The 18,725-nt window shown below is 43.9% G+C and overlaps 1 protein-coding gene across 2 annotated transcripts in view; it reads left to right on the top strand.

The window, feature by feature from the left end:
• Znf236 (zinc finger protein 236) overlaps positions 1 to 18,725 on the top strand; it is a 97,918-nt gene that overhangs the window by 71,641 nt on the left and 7,552 nt on the right. For both annotated transcript variants that reach the window (XM_060376986.1, XM_060376987.1), the window contains exons 26-29: positions 7,415 to 7,602; positions 8,666 to 8,797; positions 12,816 to 13,013; positions 16,718 to 16,847. In XM_060376986.1, coding sequence (XP_060232969.1) covers positions 7,415 to 7,602; positions 8,666 to 8,797; positions 12,816 to 13,013; positions 16,718 to 16,847 — 648 coding nt within the window. The remainder of the gene's footprint in view (positions 1 to 7,414; positions 7,603 to 8,665; positions 8,798 to 12,815; positions 13,014 to 16,717; positions 16,848 to 18,725) is intronic.

Raw genomic sequence — 18,725 nt, forward strand, 5'->3', positions numbered from 1 at the left:
TCAAAGGAAGTCTGGGAAAGAACTTAAATGGCAGAAACCTGAGGACAGGAGCTGAAGCAGAGGCCATGGAGGGGTGCTGCTTACTGGTTTGCTCCCCATGCCTTGCTCAGCCTGCTTTCCTCTAGAACCCAGGATAGCAGCCCAGGAATGGCACCACCCACAATGGGCTGCCCCCACATCAATCTTTAATTAAGAAAGTGCCCCACAAGCTTGCCTATAGTTGGGTCCTATTGAGGCATTTTCTCTATTGAGGCTTGCTCCTCTCAAATGACTCTAGTTGTGTTAAGTTGACGTAAAACTATCTAAAACAGGTACCAAACCAACCTGAAAGTACATAGACAGTTGGAGAGTCCTCTGCTTATTGATCCTTGACATACACACCAACTGTCAGGTGATAGTGTGTTGGTGAGCTGAAGTGGATTCTGGGAAGTCTGTGCTATAGTTTTGATTAGCTCTTTTGGCTTTTGCTGAGCTGAGGAAGACTCTGGCTGAAGGCATAGGCATGGCTACACAGGATTTCAAGCAGAACTCTCACCTGCTTTCTGTCTCTCTCATGGTCAAGAGAATGCTGAGAGCCTTGCCTGGATTGCCAGATGCGAGTTTCCAAAAACAGAGCTTGGGGAAGGGCCTTGGTCGTTCACTCTGATTCCTTGGCTTGCCACTGTTCCTCCTGTCTGCTATAAAGTTTCTGCCCTGCTCATGGGCTTGGTTTTAAAGTTCTAAAAAGCAGTATCATAGAACTTAATTCTTTTACTTATTGATTTGAAATGGAAGAGTTATTGTGTTTTGTTTTGCTTCCCCCCTTCAATTTAGGGGGAATTTTGTTCATTATATTCAATTCGTATATTCAGTTTTGTTCATTATAGTCAATTTTCTTCATATATTCAGTTGACTACAGTCTAGACTTTCAGGTTATAGCTTAATCTGTAATGGGTAATATGGTCACCATTCACTGTCTATTACTAAAGACAGGACCCTTTCCTCGGTGACCTAAACATCAGTGTGTGTGTGTGTTACTAAAGGCAAGCAGCACACTTTCCTCTGTGACCTTCTAAATGTCAATGAGAGAAAAAGTGTGTGTGTGTGTGTCATTGTGCATTACTAAAAACATGCAACATGCTTTCCTCTGTAATCTTTCTCTTAAAGTCAGTGTACATGTTTGTATATGTGTGTGCTTGTGTGTGTAGGTGTGCATGTGTGTATTTTAAAAAAAAAACAAGTGTATTCTTGCTTATCTCTATAAGTCTAACCATATTTGCTATCTTTACTACTCTGTATGGTTCTTGTGCTCCTTGTATGGGGGACTCAGAGAGTAGGTCCTTGGGGCTCTGTGCCCTCCCTCCCAACCCCAAGGTTGATTCAGCAAGGATTACACTGGCTATCCACAGTGAAATGCTATGTTTTTGTCTGACTTGTTTATTGCTGCTGTGAGAAAACACTGCCCAGAAGATAGCTAGGCAGTGGAAAAGTTTGGCTTATGCTTCCGGGTCACAGCCCATCATAGAGGGAAGTCAGCTCAGGAACTGAAGCTGAAGCAGAGGCCTTGGAGGAGAGCTGCCTGCTGTCTTGCCCCTGACTAATGAGCTAATAATGTCTTAACTACAGTTCAGGCGCATGTCTCTAGGGATTGTCCTTCCCCACAGTGGGCTAGGCTCTCCTACATCAGTCAGCAATCAAGACAGTGTCCTACTGGCCAGTCTGATGGAGTCAATCTTTAGTTGAGTTTCCTCCTTTCCATATGACCCTAATGTCAAGATGACGTTAAAAAGTAGTTAGCATAGTTTACATGGAAGTTCTCTCAGCAGGTTTCCGAGCTGGTCTGGTTTGGGCACCATGACAAACTGCCTAACAAGTAGGAGGAAAGATTCATGGTTTTGAGAAGTTTCATCCAGAGTTAGCTGATTCTGTGGTTCTAGCATGAGTTAGAATATTGTGTTGTGGTAGAGCAGAGGTATTCAATGCATGACAGCCAGGAATCAGAGAGGACAGGAGGTGACCAAGGCTATATACCACCAGAGAATTACTTCCTTGTACCAGACTCCCCATCTTTCATAGTTCCACCTCTGTCCAGTGGACTAATTATTTTTAAATAGTTTGATTGGATTAAGCCATTGCATAGGTTAGAGTCATTGTAATATAACCCCCCCTCGGGAAACACCCAGTGTCACAGATATTTCTCAGGCCATTCAAATTGATAGTATTAGCTTTTGTAAGTCCACCTGTTGCCACTTTGATAAATGCATCCCTTTAATCCATACCTAATCTCCAAGTAAATGAAGTAGTAGTCATTCTGCCTGACATGTCATACTTACTCTGTCTATAGCTGACATCAGTAATTTCTTCAGTAGTTTCAATATTGCTCACAAGTTCAAAAACAGAATCTCCTTTGAGACTCAAGGTGAAGTATAGTTATGGGACCCTTTAAAAAATTTAAAAACAAGCAGTCATATACTTGTAGTGCACAGTGGTAGGTTAGAATACAAATTTTCATTCTAAAAGACAGGAATAGGAAAAGAAAATAGCAAGGAAGAATCTGAGTAAAGCAAGATTCAAACCAAAGAGTAAACATTAAATTTTGTAATTTAGAATTCCATCTCTAGCATTGGAATAAATTGTAGTATATGAGCTCACAGGGCCGACTTATATTTTCCTTTCACTCATTACTTTTTCAGTCATGAAATTCCACTAAATTGTTATATTCCTCCAAGATATCCTGTAAGTTTAAAGCCAGCCTGCTCTAAAAAGTGACTTTCAAGATAGCCAGGACTGCATAGAGAGACCCTATCTCAAAATAAACAAAACCAAAACCCCAAACCCAAAACCAAATAAATTTCCCATTGTCATGCAGGCAGCCTCCAGAAGCAAAGTGCAGGGTCATAGACTTCAAATTCATCAAGACATTTTAAGGAGTTTAACTAAATGGAGGGTCATTGTTTTGTTCTTACTTTAGTCCTCTTTTTACTTTAAGCTTCTGTTGGTGAATAGAGTTCATTTTTTAGTGAAAGTAAAGGTCATTTCTTTGTTTGCTGGTACTGGATGAGGGTATTTAGCTTTTTTTTTTATCTTTAGCTTTTCTTTCTTTTTTTTTTAATTTCCTCTAGATTTAAGAACAAAAAACCCCAAATTTTCCAACTTTTACAATAGAGGCAAACATTTCCCTGTGCTTGTAGCTACGCCATAGAAATGATATGAATACTAGCGATCAAGGCCAAGCTGAGTTGTTTTGTCCACCCATCTGTATGCTTTTGTTTTTATTAATTGCATGAAAAAAAAAAAAACCTTAGTATTTTTCAAACTAATTCTGAGGTTTCATAAAATTCTATTACACTATCTTAAGACAAGACCCTGTCTCTACAAATTGGAATCGGTACCTGCTTTTATTAACATGTTTTTATTTTTTTTTTTGAGATTATAATTGCACCATTTCCCCTTCCCTTCCCTCCCTCTAAGCCCTCCCCTCCTTGCTCCTTTTCAGTCCACGCTTTTTTTCATTATTGGCTTTAAATGCATGTATGCATATATATCTCTATGTATGTATACATTCCTAATGACTAGAGCAGTCTGTATAGTGTTACCAGTGTATATATTTTTAGGACTGACTCTTTCTATTTAGATAATTAATTGGTTTGCTTTTTCCTGAAGATTATTTCTCCTACTCTCAGCATTCTTTAGTTGCCTGTAGTTCTTTGTATAGGCTTCATGAACTTTTCTCTCAGTTTTGTCTGCTGTTGTTCTTGTTTAGTGTATATCTAGGCAGTCATGTTGGTGAGGCTGAGGCCTTATGGGTGGAGCTTCTGACATTACAAATAGACGCAGTCTCACAGCAAACTCCCTGATACTCAAGTCCTTACAATCTTTACACCTCCACTGTGGAAACAGTGTTCCCCAAGCCTTGGTGGTGGGAATATTTTGTAGCTGTGTCCACTGGCATTGGACCTCACACTGAATTTTGATTGGCTGTGGTTTTCCGTGGCCTGTGCCTGAAGACAAGTTTCCTTGTTAGCAGTCCCAGGCATGGTTTCCCTTTTGTTGAGTGAGTCTTAAGGGGAGTCTAGAGGGCTGTTGGTTACTGCCGAGGCATGTGAGCCACTACTGCGCTCTTAGACTTGCTGTGCCCTTAGACTTGCTGTGCCATGCTAGTTTTTGACATTCGTAGGTACTAGAGGTGGTTGCTTACCCTTTGGAAGCTTGCCTGGTGCCTTCTGGGACTAGTAGATCCAATCTTAGAGAATTCCCTGATTCTGTGGCTCTTAAAATCTTTCTGCCTCCCTCTTCTTCCTGCACACCCTTCCGCAATGTTTTCTGAGCTTCAGAGAGGAGTCATACAAGTCATTCCAGCTCAGGGGCCTCTGGACCCCATTTCTGAAGTGTATAGTGTCTTCAGCAATAGAGACTCACAGCAACCTCTGGCAGCGTGGGGTGGGGGACCAACCGAGGGCAATAGCTTTTAGGAATCTCACAGAGAGCCTTGACCAACAACTTGTAAGAGGGCTTTTCATGTCTGGTATTGGGGGGGGGGGGGTTGTTAGGTGTTCTTTGACTCTTCAAGGGAACATTTTCAGCCCAGGTGAAAAAAGTTCATTTAAACTGCGTATGTACATTTATACACAGAATATGTGTCTTATAGGTTTCGTTTTCTAAGGTAAAGAGTTCATAGTATGATTTCTTATGACTTTTTCAAACATGCTTATTGTTATTCTACTCTCTCTATCCTTCTGTATTCAACTCCCTCCCTATTCTGAAAGAGTTACCCCATTTCCCTGATCAAAGCACTTGTATCCCACTAGTCCCCTTCATCCTTTTCCCACCTTCTGTATTTACCTCCTTCCCCTTTCCAAAGAGCCCTCTTTCCCTGTTTCTTTGATCAATTCCCTTGTACCTTGCTATTCTCCTCTCTCTTCTCTCTACCCCTACCCTGTCAGTGGTCCCTTTTTACCTTCCTGGCTTCTCTGGTTATTCCAGAATATGTCTTTACATCTGAAGATTTGGAGCTAGGACCTTCTAATGAAAGAGAACACGCACTCCCTCTGGGATTGGAATACCTCACTCAATATAATCTTTTGTAGCTATATCCATTTACCTGTAAAATTCTTTGCAGGTAGGATGCTGAGTCTTTTGGGTATATGCTGAGGAATGTTAGGCTGGGATATACAGTAGGTTGATTTTTAGCTTTTTGAGAGTTTTCCACACTAATTTCCAGAGTGCTTGTACCAGTTTGTAGTCCTACCAACAGTGAGTGAGGGGTCCCTTTCCCCTACTTTCTGTCCAGCATTTGTTACTGATTGCTTTGAAGATCTTTGCCATTCTGACTGGGGTGAGATAAAATCTCAAAGTTGTTTTGATTTACTATCGATAATGCACATCTTTTTAGATATTTCTTAATCATGTTTTTTTTTTCCTTTGAGAACTCTGTTTAAGGGCTGGAGATATGGCTCAACCATTAAAGGCTAGGCTCACAACCAAAAATATAAGAGAACTCTGTTCAGGTACCAGGCCCATGAGTTTTTTAATTTTTATTGTCTCATTTTTTTAAGTTCTTTATATATTCTGAATATTAATCCTCTGCCAGTTGTAAAGCTGGCAAAGATGCTTTCCTAGTCTGTGGGCTTCTTTCTCACTCAGCTGATTGTTTCTTCAGCTGTGTGGAAGCTTTTTATAAAGATATAATGCAGAGCTATAGTAATAAAAACATTAAGATACTAGCATAAAACAGATGTGTACACCAGTGAAACAAAATTGAAGACCCAAACATGAGTACATTTAACTTCAACCATATAATATATGATAAAGATGCCAAAAATATATGCTGAAGAAAAGAAATGATGCTGAGAAAATTGGATTTCTACATGCAGAAGAATAAAGTTATACACGTATCTGTAATTCTGTGAAAAAAAAAATGTAAGCAAAATGGGTCAGAGACCTAAACATGAATCCTGAAACACTGAAACCACTAGAAGAAAACAAGGGCAGGTACCTGACATGAAATAGGTGCAGAAAAGACTTCCTGAATTGGACTCCATTTGCCGAAGAATTAAGTTCTACAGTTGACCAGTGGGACTTCATAGAATATGGTTTTTGTTTTTTGTTTGTTTGTTTGGTTTTTTGGAAACAGGATCTTAGGTAGCCCAGGCTGGCTTCATGCTAGCTATATAGCCACAATTAGCCTTGAGCTCTTCACCTTCCTCCTTTGTTCTCCTGTATGCTGGCATTATAGGCATTTTGTACCACATCTAATTTATCCAATACCTCTTAAAGGTCACTTTTAAAATCATAAACACAAAGTCAATAAGACTTTGTTGAGTTGTGTCCTGAAGGAACAATGGTTTCAGAAAAAATAAGTAGGAAATAGTCTGATCCTTACTTAATTATTAAATTTCATTTGTATCTTCTTGAGATTTTAATAGATAATAACCAGGAGCTGTTCATAGCTGATTCCAGTTGTGAGCTTAAGAAAAATCTCTGCTTTCCTGGTGCAGCGCTGCGTCCTTTCAGCGGTGCTCAGCGTGGCTTTTCTTGGCAGGCTTGTCTCTGTGAATGCTCCTCATCTGTGCTGGACGTGAGCTGTGGCGCCGCCTGAAGTTGTTCCCTGAAGAAGTGGACTTAGATTTTCCTCTTTAGATTTCTTGTGCTGTGCTGGAACTTTCTGTTTGTGATATACTAGCAAGTGATGTGCCTTTTACCAGTGGATGGGAGAGGCCCTTGGTTCTTCTGCTCAGCAGGCAGGGTGAGCTTGACTGCCGGGCTGTCTAGTAGTAATAATAAGTAGTGCCGCTTGGTTTTGATCATTTTTGTTGTTGTTGTTTGTTTAGATTTAACATTTTCTTTAGGATGGTGAGTATAAGGAAATAGCAATGGAGTCAAATTTGTCTACTAAATTTTGTGACTAGTTGCTTCCTTGGTCCCACCTGGTTTCTTCCTTCTGCGGTCTTAGACATCCTTGCTGAGTTTTCTTTCTAGAGTCCTAGCAGTGACAAAGGGCAGAGATGTATCTTCCCTCTTCTGTTTTTTTTTTTTTTCTATCAAGCATTTCTAACTTGCAAAGCTGTATGTGTCACAGGATAACTAAGTGTAGACCAATTATGAATTTACACAACCTGATTTTTTTTCCTTTATATAATTTGATTGCATGGTTTGTAAGCATGAACCTTATAGGTGGTAATGTGTTGAGGAGTCAAAAGGTTGGACACACCTGCAGGATTATGCAGAAGAAGCAGAGTATGCTGTCTTGTATGCACTTAAAAACCAAAGAAAGCCTCGGCCATACTGTTGCATCAGAGATTTGTGATTTCCTTGTTGTGGTACCGGAGGATTGCTGTAGTGGCTTCACACTGTCTCCTTTTCAGGCTGCTCTTCCCAGGTCCCAGGAGAGCACTTACCAGCTTTCTGCTGATTATTTGTTTTGCTTCTTCTTTAGAACTTAATCCTACGAGTGGGAATCTTCCTTCTACAACACCAATGTCGCCATCAGCCATTTCAGCCCAGAACCTGGTCATGTCTTCATCAGGCGTGGGTGGTGATGCCAGTGTCACCCTAACCCTGGCTGATACTCAGGGCATGCTGTCTGGAGGTCTGGATACCGTTACGCTGAACATCACCTCTCAGGTGAGTTCCTTCAGGGGGAAACACCTCCTAATCCTTCCTAAACAGTCCACCAAATAGGAACCAAACCTTCAAATATATAAGCCTGCCCATGGGGGCCATCCTCATTCAAACCAGCACAGTTGCTGTCTGTCAGTCCAGCCCTAGTTAGCCCCCTGTCAGTTCCTCAGTGTGGTCACATGACAACCCCAGTCAGGAAGCAGATCAAGGTGAGTGCCACTGCCCATCTTCTTTCCTTGTCTTTATTCAGTCTGGGGGCATGTGTTACCTACCCTTAGGTGAATTTTCCCTCTTCAAGTAACTCAGTCTAGAATTCCCTCACAGAAGTATCCAGAGGTTTGTCTGCTGGGGAATTCTAGATGCAGTTAACAATTGTCATTAGCCTTATCTTACCTGCAACCTCTGCAGTCATTACTTTCTCTCTTCAGGTTTGTCTGTTGTGTTTATTTTATGTAAATTAGTCATGCATCATGGTGTCTTTTGTGAATGGTTCTTCTTACTTGGATGAGTTCACAGGTTTCACCATGTTACATAGCATGTATCTACTTCATCCTTTCTAGTGCAGAAAATATTTCTTTATACAGCAAGGACAAATGACACTCCTTTGCACGAATACCCCTTAGTCCATCTATATGTCTAAAAGTTGATGAGAATTGAGCAGTCCCACCTTTAGGCTGCTGTGAACAAGACCTGCTGAGACCTTCTGCCGGTTTTCAAGTGCATCTAGGTTTTAGTTCTCTTTGATTGTGGGTCATACAGTGAATCTTGCTTTCCAAAGTGATTGTGCCATAAAAGAGTTTTCTTTTGATTACATTATATTTATTTGTGTGTGTGTTCATTTGTGTTTAGGCATGTGTGTGACACTCATGTGGAGGTCAGAGAAGAACTTGTGGGAGTCAGTTTTCTCTTTCCACTGTGCAGGTCTTGAGAATCAAATTTAAGCCATAGACTTGACAGCAGATGCCATTACCCAGTGAGCCATATTGCCAACCCTTAAAGGTCTTTTTAAAAGACTACATGGTTTGATAATGTGACAACTTCTCAAGTGATAATTATCTTTTGGCAGGGTCAGCAGTTCCCAGCACTGCTCACGGATCCCTCTCTCTCAGGCCAAGGTGGAACAGGCTCACCACAAGTCATATTAGTGAGCCACACTCCACAGTCCTCATCTGCTGCTGGAGAAGAAATAGCTTACCAGGTATGGCCCCAGCATGACTCACACTCAGCATCAGGAACAGGGAACGGGACCTTGCCAGGTGGCCTAGTGAATGGAGCCAGCCTCTGGAGTGTAGTCCCTGTCAGACTCAGAGCAGAAGCACTGAACTCTGGGTCTTATGGGCGTGGCAGGTGGTGGCTCCCAGATCTTGGTCAGTAGTAGTTGTGGTTTAGAACCATCAACTTTGATGTGGCCAACAGTAAATGGATACGCTTGCAAATTGGTGTCTGCTATCTGCTTCTGGCTCGGTCTTACGACTTTTTCCTTGTAATTATTATTTCTTTTGATATGTTTTCTTGAAGCACTTATTGGTTCTTTTATTTCTTCCTTTATCTTCATGTATACATTATCTGCATATATATATATATATATATATATATATATATATATGTAAACATATATATATGCAAACACACACACACACACACATATATATATAAATGCTAGGATTAAAAGTGTGCACCATCACCACCTGGCTGATAGGTCTTTTTCTTAAAGTGCATGTTTTAAGATCCAAAATTGTAATAAATGATAGTCTGAACATAGAAAAGTGTACAATCATTTTCTAATACTTTGCTGAGTCAGAACTAAAGAATAGATGATTGCTGGCCTCTGAATTTGGGGAACATTTTGAATATTCTTAGGAAATGAGACATCTACTAGCCTACCAGTTTTTCAGTGGGACAGGGACTTAATTTTTTTCATAAAGAGATTGAAAGTTATCAATCCCAAGGAGTTCCCTAATCTTGTTTCAGTGACCAGAGCTTACAGAGGCATCTCAGTGTGTGTAGCTCTAACTCATTTGTGTCAAACTCCAGTACCCATCACCAATACTCGCAGGACAGAGAGATCTGGTGGAATCCTGTTAACTCATGTTTTGTTGCCCCAGTAGAAGGGTACAGAGTAGACACAGCACAAGGAAGGGGCAGGAAAGAGCTCGGATCTCACTCTCAGGTGCAGTGTTCCAGGCAGTGCTGACTGTCCCAGCAGCTGCGGTGTGACAGTCCCTGCCAAGTCTTAGGGCTCGGTAGGTAGCTATGGAGCAGCCCCATTGCCACCTTAGCCACCAGCTACATTTTTTCCCAGGTCACAAGACAGAGGGAAGACGAGATCCCCAGGCTAACAAAGCCAGGTACTCACCAAAAATGACACAGTTAGCTGACTGCCTGGCATGTTCAAGGCATCATTGTCAGATGCTGTTTTGCCTGGCAGGGTGCCCCTACTTAGGTCATGCCTTCCTTAAGGCTCACTGTGGGGTTTCAGCTCCCAGTCCTCAGCTGTTGCCCACACACCATGCACCAGAGAAAGCTTTGACTCCTTGACCAACACTTCAGTTTCTAGTGTGTTTATCTGACTTCTGTATCACCCGAGTTTCCAGGTTCCTAACTCAGTACAATACCAAGGTAGCCATTACCTATTCTTGTTTTATGTGGCTGGTGAACTGCTGTCATTTAACTTGTGACTTTCTCTAGCATTCAGTTTTATATAGCTCCAGTGCCACAGAGCATTCCAATATCAAAATTAGTTTGAAGTTTCTTTACTCCATTTGAGAAGTAAGTACTAATGAAGTGAACTAAATACCAAAACCTTGATCTAGCTTGTGATTAGTTTTTCAGAGTTTAAAATACAAAAATGAGCTGGGGTCGGGGGGAACTAATGTGTTTAAACGACCAGTTCTGAGGCATTCTCTTAGTGTTTTCTGTGAGTTTCTCTACCAGGGCTCTGCACTGTTTGCACTGTCAGTGTCTCTGCTTAGTTATCCATGCCTTGAGGCCTCTGGGCCCCGCGTGCAGTCTGTTTGCTCCTGAGCCTTTGGGAGGAGACTGTGGAAGTGGTGGGGACCTCGGGCTTTACCCTTGGCCAGTGTGTTCCTCCCTGTGCCAGCACATTCAGGCTGGTGAGCTGTGGGCAGCCTGACACTGGTGTGAAACAGGTCGTAGTGGCAGTGTGTGAGGAGTGTCAGCCCTGGTCCTAACAGAGCCCATGTTAAGCTGGCAGTAGCTGTCAGAGCACTGACAGGTGGAGTTTTAATGTCTTGTGGTTGAGTCCTTGAGCAAAGGGCTTGTCTTTTCTTTCTCTTATTTCTTCATGATTCATTTGGAAGGGAATTCTGTACTGAAACAACCTGACAGCTGCTTTTCAGGTAGATATCTGTATCTGTGGCTTACAAGCCATGCATGGCTTCTTACTGGTCTGCCTTTACAAGAGCAGAGTACCTCGTATCCCTGCTTGCAGGTCGAGAAGCTACATAGTGGCAGATTCACACCCGTCAGTTGAGGCTCAGCTAGCAGGGCCTGCATTGAAGCCGCTGGCATTTCCTCTTTTGCCCCTGTTGCTTCCTGTAGAGAGAAAGCTGGTGCTTGTTGCCATGCACTTGAGTGTGGCTCCCCTGTGTCCAGCCATCACTGCCCAGCAGGGGAACTGAGGTTGGGGCAGCCTTGATGGTGAAGCACACTGGGAAGAGCCAGAGCTGCCGAGGACTTGGTGACAAGACACTGCTATTTATGAATAGAACAGTTAGGCATTGGTGTTGGCTTTCCTGCTCACTATGTCAGCTGGGTCCATTGGAAACTTTTTAGAGAGAGGTCAGGTTGTTGGAAGGAGTGAGTGAAGTATACCAGACCTCAGCATCTCTTGAGGAAAATGTTTGGAAGCAAATTCCTGTATTTCCATCAGTAAGGTAGCAAGCTCCTGTTCAAGTCGTTATTGCTTGTCACTTCTCTTTCTTTTTAAGACTCGTTTTATGAGTGCTTTGTCTGTCTGTGTTATGTGTGCGCAGAGGCAAGAAGAGGGCATCAGATGCCCAGGGACAGGAATTATAAACCGTGTACTGAGATTCAAGCCTAGGTCCTTTGATCAAGTGCTCTTAGCTTCTCAGCCGTCTCTAGCTATCTCTCTTTCCCATCACCACAGTGTTTTATTTACTGTTACAGAACAACTTTGATATCATTTATTCCAGGGCTTTTTAAATCTTTTTTTATTCATAAGCAGTACATTTTCTGTGAGGACCTTAACACATACTTAGTTATTTTTCTCCCTTTTATATGCCTATTGCAAAATGCCATCTTTGCAGTATCTTTTCTTCTTCTATTTTCTATTTTGTATCTTAAAATTTTTGTATTTGCTCCTATATATTCTGGTATTTTGAAAAAGTATTTGATGAACTAGTAATGAAAATATTGGCAAGTCACATAAATTATAATTGCTTCATTAGATCATTACTTATCTATAAAACTGAAGTGTACTGTTTCTGTGGGATGCACAGTTTTCCTTTTCTGCCTTATTTGCTTTTCTGTAAGTTCTGGTGGCATCCCATGAGACTGACTTGAAAACCTACTCATTAGTTGGGATCTAGGGAAAATAATTTAGTTCAGACAAAGTAATTAAACACCACTGATTGCTTTTAAGGCTTTTAGTGCAGATAATGGGAATTCAAACCACAGCATTTCTATTACATTTGCATTTTATGTATGTGCCGTGTGCATGCACATGTGTGTTTGGGCAGCAGCACATGGGTGAAGGCCACAGGACAAGCTGAAGAAGTCTGTTCTCTCTGCTCAGCAGGCTGAGAGGTAGGCATCTTTATCAGCTGAGCCATCTTGCTGGTCCAAACCACAACATTGTTAAAGCAACGTCTGATAGTTTACATGCCAGGATCACTCATATGTGCCTCCTTTAGTCCTCACACCCTGATGGCGGTGCTCTGTGCTCCATTGTTGTTCAGCTGTGGTTGAGCACATAGCTGATGTGGCCAGGGGGCAGTTGGGCAGCTGGGCTGATGTCGGTGGGTCATCCCCAGGTTCCCTCGTTAGCCAGGGTTCTTAGTGTGAGCATCCCAGTGATTCCAAGGCAGCCATGTCTCCTGGCCTTGAAGAATATCCAAGGTCTTCCCTGGACGAAGGTAGCCACCAGGGTCGTGTTAGGCAGCACAGCATGATCTTGCTGTGTGACAGCCATTAGTGCGTCCTTTGGTAGTAATGTGGAACTCCTGACTCTCCAGGTGACTGATGTCTCTGCCCAGCTGACCCCCAGCAGCCAGCCTGAAAAGGAGGGCCCTCTGCACCAGTGCCTGGACTGTGATCGTGCCTTCACGTCAGCTGCCGTGCTCCTGCACCACAGCAAGGAGCTGCACGGGAAGGAGCGCATCCACGGCTGCCGCGTCTGCAGGAAGGCCTTCAAGCGTGCCACACACCTCAAGGTACATCCACCCAGTTACAGATCCACAGTGTTTCTGACGAAGTCACGCGGTGCCACATTTCAGTGATGTAAATGTGTGTACAAAGTTGTGGGCATAACAGGCCTGCCTGTTGCGTGCATGTGAGTAGACTGTACACATTCATGTGCAATTCAAAACCAGTTTCTAACGTGAATTAAAATGACACCAGACTGTCATGTCTCACCCATCACAGTGACAGTAATGTGAGAAGCTGTCAGCACATTTGAGGCTGTGGAAAACAAACTCATGGTTGCTGGTATTCACAGCATGACAGAACGTTTTCTGGGGAAGTAAAGGGGGACTAACAAAACTTGTGTTTACTGAAGCAGCCTTGCAGGGACCCCTTTGGCCACACAGGATGGACATAGGGCACCGAGTTGGCCGCTGTAGAAGGGGTCAGATAAAGGATGAGCATCCCTAGGGAAGGCCTTACATATGTATGTAGGAAGGGTGAAGAATCCTGGTTACGGATTTCAAGCTGAGGGGCCGGGGAAGACAGAGTGTCATTATATAGTCCTGGCTAACCTGGAACTCTCTTTGTAGACCAGGCTGGCTTCAAATTCATAGGGATCCAGCTGCCTCTTGCCTCCCTGAGTGCTGGGATTAAAGATGTGTGCCATCACACCCAGTCTTCCCTGTTTCTTTTTCAAAGGAACCCTGTGGATATCAGGGTAAGAGGACAGACAGTGGCAAAACCAAACAGCCTTTGCAGTGGAAAAGCCTGTCAAATGCTACTTGAGAAGCTTACCATAGTCAGCACCTATCATCATAAAGCTAGTATGTGATGAAAACAAAGCTATGACCTAACTGGGAAAAAAAAATCCAGTAAATCACAGTTGGGCCATTCTTCATAATACCAAGAATCCTCCACACTGTCAAGGCTGTCTGAACCAGGAGAGCTGAGAACCTTTTGTGTCCAAGAGGAGTGTGTGGAAACATGACAGCTTAATGTGTGTCTTGGTTTGGCCTGGTCAGTTCTTCCTGTCAGAGAATTAGGTATACACATATGCTAACAATATTGTGTCACTGCTGTTCTGAATCACAGCAGTGCTCCGTGCCAGTGTAGCAGGTAGGGATGGGAACCTGTGGCCATCAAGTGTGATGTATATGGGCTCTCCATGTGCTTTTCACCTCCTTTCCTGCAAATCTAACCCTGTTCTAGTTGAGCAGTGTCAGTCCCGTACAGATGGAGACCTGCTGTGGGCCTGGGCTGTGTTCCTGAGAAGCTCCAGCAGGACCAGGTCTGCATATAGCTTGACCGTGCTTTAACTTTTCTGTGTGCACCGAGCTCAAGCTCACTGTCCTCTGGGAACCTGGGCACTCTGAGGCTCTGCTCTAACCCATGTCTTTACATGGGGCTGACCTTACTTCAGGTGAGACAACTGCCCCGTCTTTGCCATGTGTGGTAGTCTGGCCTTCACCATGTAGGAATGGGGTACCTTCCTTTTCATCTACCCAGAGCCACACTAACCACTGTCTACACATGAAGGCTTGGAGATGAAGAAGCCAAGCTTGCAATCCATTTCCATGACTAAAGATGAAGTAGAATGCCTGATGTAGGGAAGGAGAGGAAATTGAATTGGAAAGAGAGAGATTAGACGGGGTAGACGAACATGTAAAGGCTCTCGTCTGCTCTTTTGAAGGTCCCTGGCAGGATTCACCCTGAGCAGGCTCTGTCGGGAAGAGGCACTTTGCAGATGACCTAGTAGTAAGACATGAAGGGTAACTCTCTGTCTGCTTTCTGCCCAGCCCATACATGGCCAGTCCTGTTTTGCTGTCTCAGGAGGGATGGTCTTCTCTTGTCTGCATATGGTCCCTGCACGTTGAGGCTGAGATGTGAGCTGCCCCAAACCCACTTACCTAACACAAGGCTCTTACAACACACACATGCACCCTGTCTGCTCCCTCCTGGAAACTCCATGTCCTCAGCTCTCTCATCACTCACACTCAGAGGACTGCATGTTTCCTGGTAATGCCTGCTCAGCCTCCACTCTTCACCATGAGAGCTCCAGGAAAGCATGCAGCCATACTTGAGGCCATAAAAGAAGTTTATCATGAGACAGCAGCCATCCACAGACAGGGCACAGGGACTGTGGGTAACCCTCTCTGGGTCCCCCTAAACAAGTCACTCTTGGCAGAGGATTGAGTTTTACTTTTTGATGTGCTGGAAGAATTGAGTGTCTGATGATAGTAATTAGGTGATGAAGGAGTTTGCAGTAAGGGGAGGGGTAGGAGTGAGCAGCAAGAGCAAATGCTGTCCTTCGCTCACTCTGCTCCTTATCAGAGATGCCTCTCAAGCCCCTCACTGCCACTGCCCAAGTCTGCCCTTTGTACCTGGCTACAGGGAAAGTCTCTCTGTCCCGATGCATGTACTCAGCACATGTGCAGGAGCTCCCTGCGGAGGAAGGCATGGCAGCACCTGTGGGTACATCAGAGTCACACTTGACTGGCCCTCTGACAAGAGCTCCCTTTTGGGGAGCCACTCAATTTCAGTGTAGCAAATACTACCTGCTGATGAACTACCTGCCGCTGAAGAGCGCAGCTTGCCCCTAGGTCTTAAACCCACCAGCTTCAAAAGCAGCTCTGATACTATGCACACTACTAGAGTTGTCACAGCAACGTTCCCTTTTTGGAAATGGCTTGTAGAGTTACACCATGGTCCTTCTCAAATAATGTATTGTCTGTTTTCCTGTATCCCTCTGCCTTCAAACACCAATGTCTACGATGTATAAAAGAAAGAATTCTGAAAACAGACAGCTCCGTCCTCTTGAGGCATGATGTTCACATAGCTTTAGTGTGCTTCAGTGAAGAGGGAAGTGTCAGTTTCAGGTATTAACGGTAGCACCGCACAGTGTGGAAATTACTGCTGAAGTCTATGTTCTATAGCCTGTGCTAACTCTTGCTGACCTTCAGCATCTAGGTTAAGAACTGCTCTCTCAGTTTTCATTGTCCTTTGACCCACCTTATAGGCTGTCTGTGTGGGTAGTGTTCTTCATGAATCTGTGATGTAGGTGCAAACAGTGCAAGCTTTTGCTTCTCTGAATCTCCTTTAAGGGCTTGGGTAGCATAAAGACTCCCCTATCGGGGTAATTGTGTACTGTATCAAACCTTGAAAATAACCTCAAGAGGATACAGCACAGTGCTGCCATATTTCTGAGGAAGCCAGATCACATAGATGGAGAATCACTGATAGGTTGAGTCACACGCTGTCCCAGGTGCAATTATCTGAGGCTGTCAGCAGCTGTGAAATGCCTCGTCCTGTGTAGTTGTGTAATTGGTAGACAGGTGCTCTGTGAGAGTTGCTGAAACAGTCCCATCTTCCTGGACATTAGACAAGCCTTTGTGAGTAGGGTGTGGGCCTTGTCTTCTAGGTGGACTTACAAAGTGTGGGGCTTCATTAGGCTCCACTGAAGTGTGCTGTGTGTGTGGGGGGGGGGGGGCAGCATCCCTGCTCTGCCTTCAAAGCCTGAGGAGGGAGATACTGCCACTCATGTGGACATGGAGCTGCAATGGCCAGAGCTCCTCACCTTCCTGTCACTGTGGTGGGCTCTGGGTCCTGAAGTCCTGTCAGAGGGTCACCTATGAGCTTGTCCTCACAGGCTGTTGGAATTGCATGATGGTTTCTTTCTGTTGCTGTTTGAAGGCTTTCATGTTCCATTAGGCTAACATGTGCTGGTTTCTTCCAGGAGCACATGCTGACACACCAGGCTGGCCCCTCCCTCAGCTCTCAGAAGCCCAGGGTCTTCAAATGTGACACCTGTGAAAAGGCATTTGCCAAACCAAGCCAGCTGGAGCGACACAGCCGCATTCACACAGGTAGTGAGATGTGCTGTGCTGTTGCGCATTGAAATAGACAGTCGGTTAGTGAGAAGGTGGAGTTAAGCATATAAATATGTGTGATAATTATTTACAAACAAGGTCCTTGTTTTCCTCTTTGCCCTAATTTTTGATCAACTTGTTACCTTGACTAACTTTTCCACTCGAGGTTTGGCATTTCTACACGTGACCTTAGGGAATAGAAGTGCTTCCATGTGGTGGCCCTCTTCCCTCCTGTGGGTTAGGAGGGTAGAGGGCACCTCTCCAGCCCTCCAAGCCCACTGCTTTGCTCTCTCTGCTCTCTGTTGACCTTGCACTCTACTGTGTTGACTGTCTGTATCTGCTCAAACCTCTTGTCACTGAGGAAAAAAACGGTTAAAGAAACAAGTGTTCTTGGCCTGTAGTGTGTTTGTAACCTCCTCCCTGGGCAGGCAGAGGCCGGAGGGTCCTGGCGCTCACTGCCCAGCCAGCCTAGCCTCCTTGTCGAGTTCCGGACTGTGAGAGACTTTGTCAAAAAGCAGAGAAACTGGACAGTGGCTCACACCTGTAATACAGCACTGGACAGGCAGGCGAATCTCTGTACGTGTGAGGCCAGCCTGGTCTACACAGCAGGTTCCAGACCAGCAGGATTACCCTGTTTTAGAAAAGAAAAGCAAATAGTAAAAAGCAAAGTAGACAGCTCCTGAGGAATGACACCGGAGCTTGTCCTGACCCTTCTGCCCCCAAAATGCTTGTGCACTCTCTCACATACAAATACACAAGTACACAGAAACATACACGTGATAGAGAAAATGCTTTCGTTTGCTTTTTCAAACTTATGTTGTTGTTTCTGAGTTTTACCATGTTTTCCTGTGTAGTGAAGCACTGTGGTGCTAAAGTCCGGCTTTGACGGGTTCCAGGGGAAGAACTGAGGCAGGTGGAAGTGAAGTCCACTGGGCATTCCTGCTGGTCACAGCAAGTGAGCGAAAGAAAAGTGAAAAGCATGAGCTCGAACCTCAGACCTTCAGACTAAGTCACTCGGTAGAGTGAGTTGTTGGGGCATTTTGGCTCCCCTTCACCCAAAGGGGTAAACCTGGGGGGGGGTGACTTACTAACTCTTTGTGAGCCAGTGGGAAGAAAAGAACCCCCCACATTCATACAATGAAGTAAGAAACTTCAGCACTTCACATGTACTCACACTGTATGTATGCATATAGATGAACATGCAGCCATGTAGATTTATACACATGTGTACATTGTGTGATGGAGCAAAGCTCACAAGCCCCAACCATCCTACACATGTACATATGTACCTATAAACAAATACATATCTGGTAGATAGAGTAAAGCAAGCTCTAACAGTTTCACACACACACACACACACACACACACACACACACCACATCTGGTGGACGGAGAAGGCTGGAGTGGCTCCTACCTCCAACCTACATACAAACAGACATATATACATATATCCAACTGGCTGGATGGAGAACGCTCAACCAGCCTCAACCTCCAGCATTTATTCTTTGTTCTCAGCCCTTATATAGCATTTAATACAGTGTCTCTACGTCAGAAGAAAAATGGCCATAAAAAATTATCACAAAAATAGAGAAAATGTAGTGAGGTCAGGATTATTGATTGCTTGTGCCTTCTAAGCTTTACTTACCTATGTCTCCATGTAACAGCATTTTATGATGTAGTTTAAAGGTATCAGTTTCCAAGGGGTTATGGCAGGGTTATTGTTTACATAGCTTTCCATTAAGACTGCATCTAAATAATCATGTGTCAGCTAGTTATGAGCTCATTGAAAGCTTAATGTTATTTGACCTAGTGCACACCGAGACCTGACTGAGAGGAAAGTTTACTCTGCTCATAAGTCAGCCTCAAACCTACCTT

The sequence above is a fragment of the Meriones unguiculatus genome, chromosome 2 (assembly GCF_030254825.1).
Source record: "Meriones unguiculatus strain TT.TT164.6M chromosome 2, Bangor_MerUng_6.1, whole genome shotgun sequence".
NCBI lineage: Eukaryota > Metazoa > Chordata > Mammalia > Rodentia > Muridae > Meriones > Meriones unguiculatus.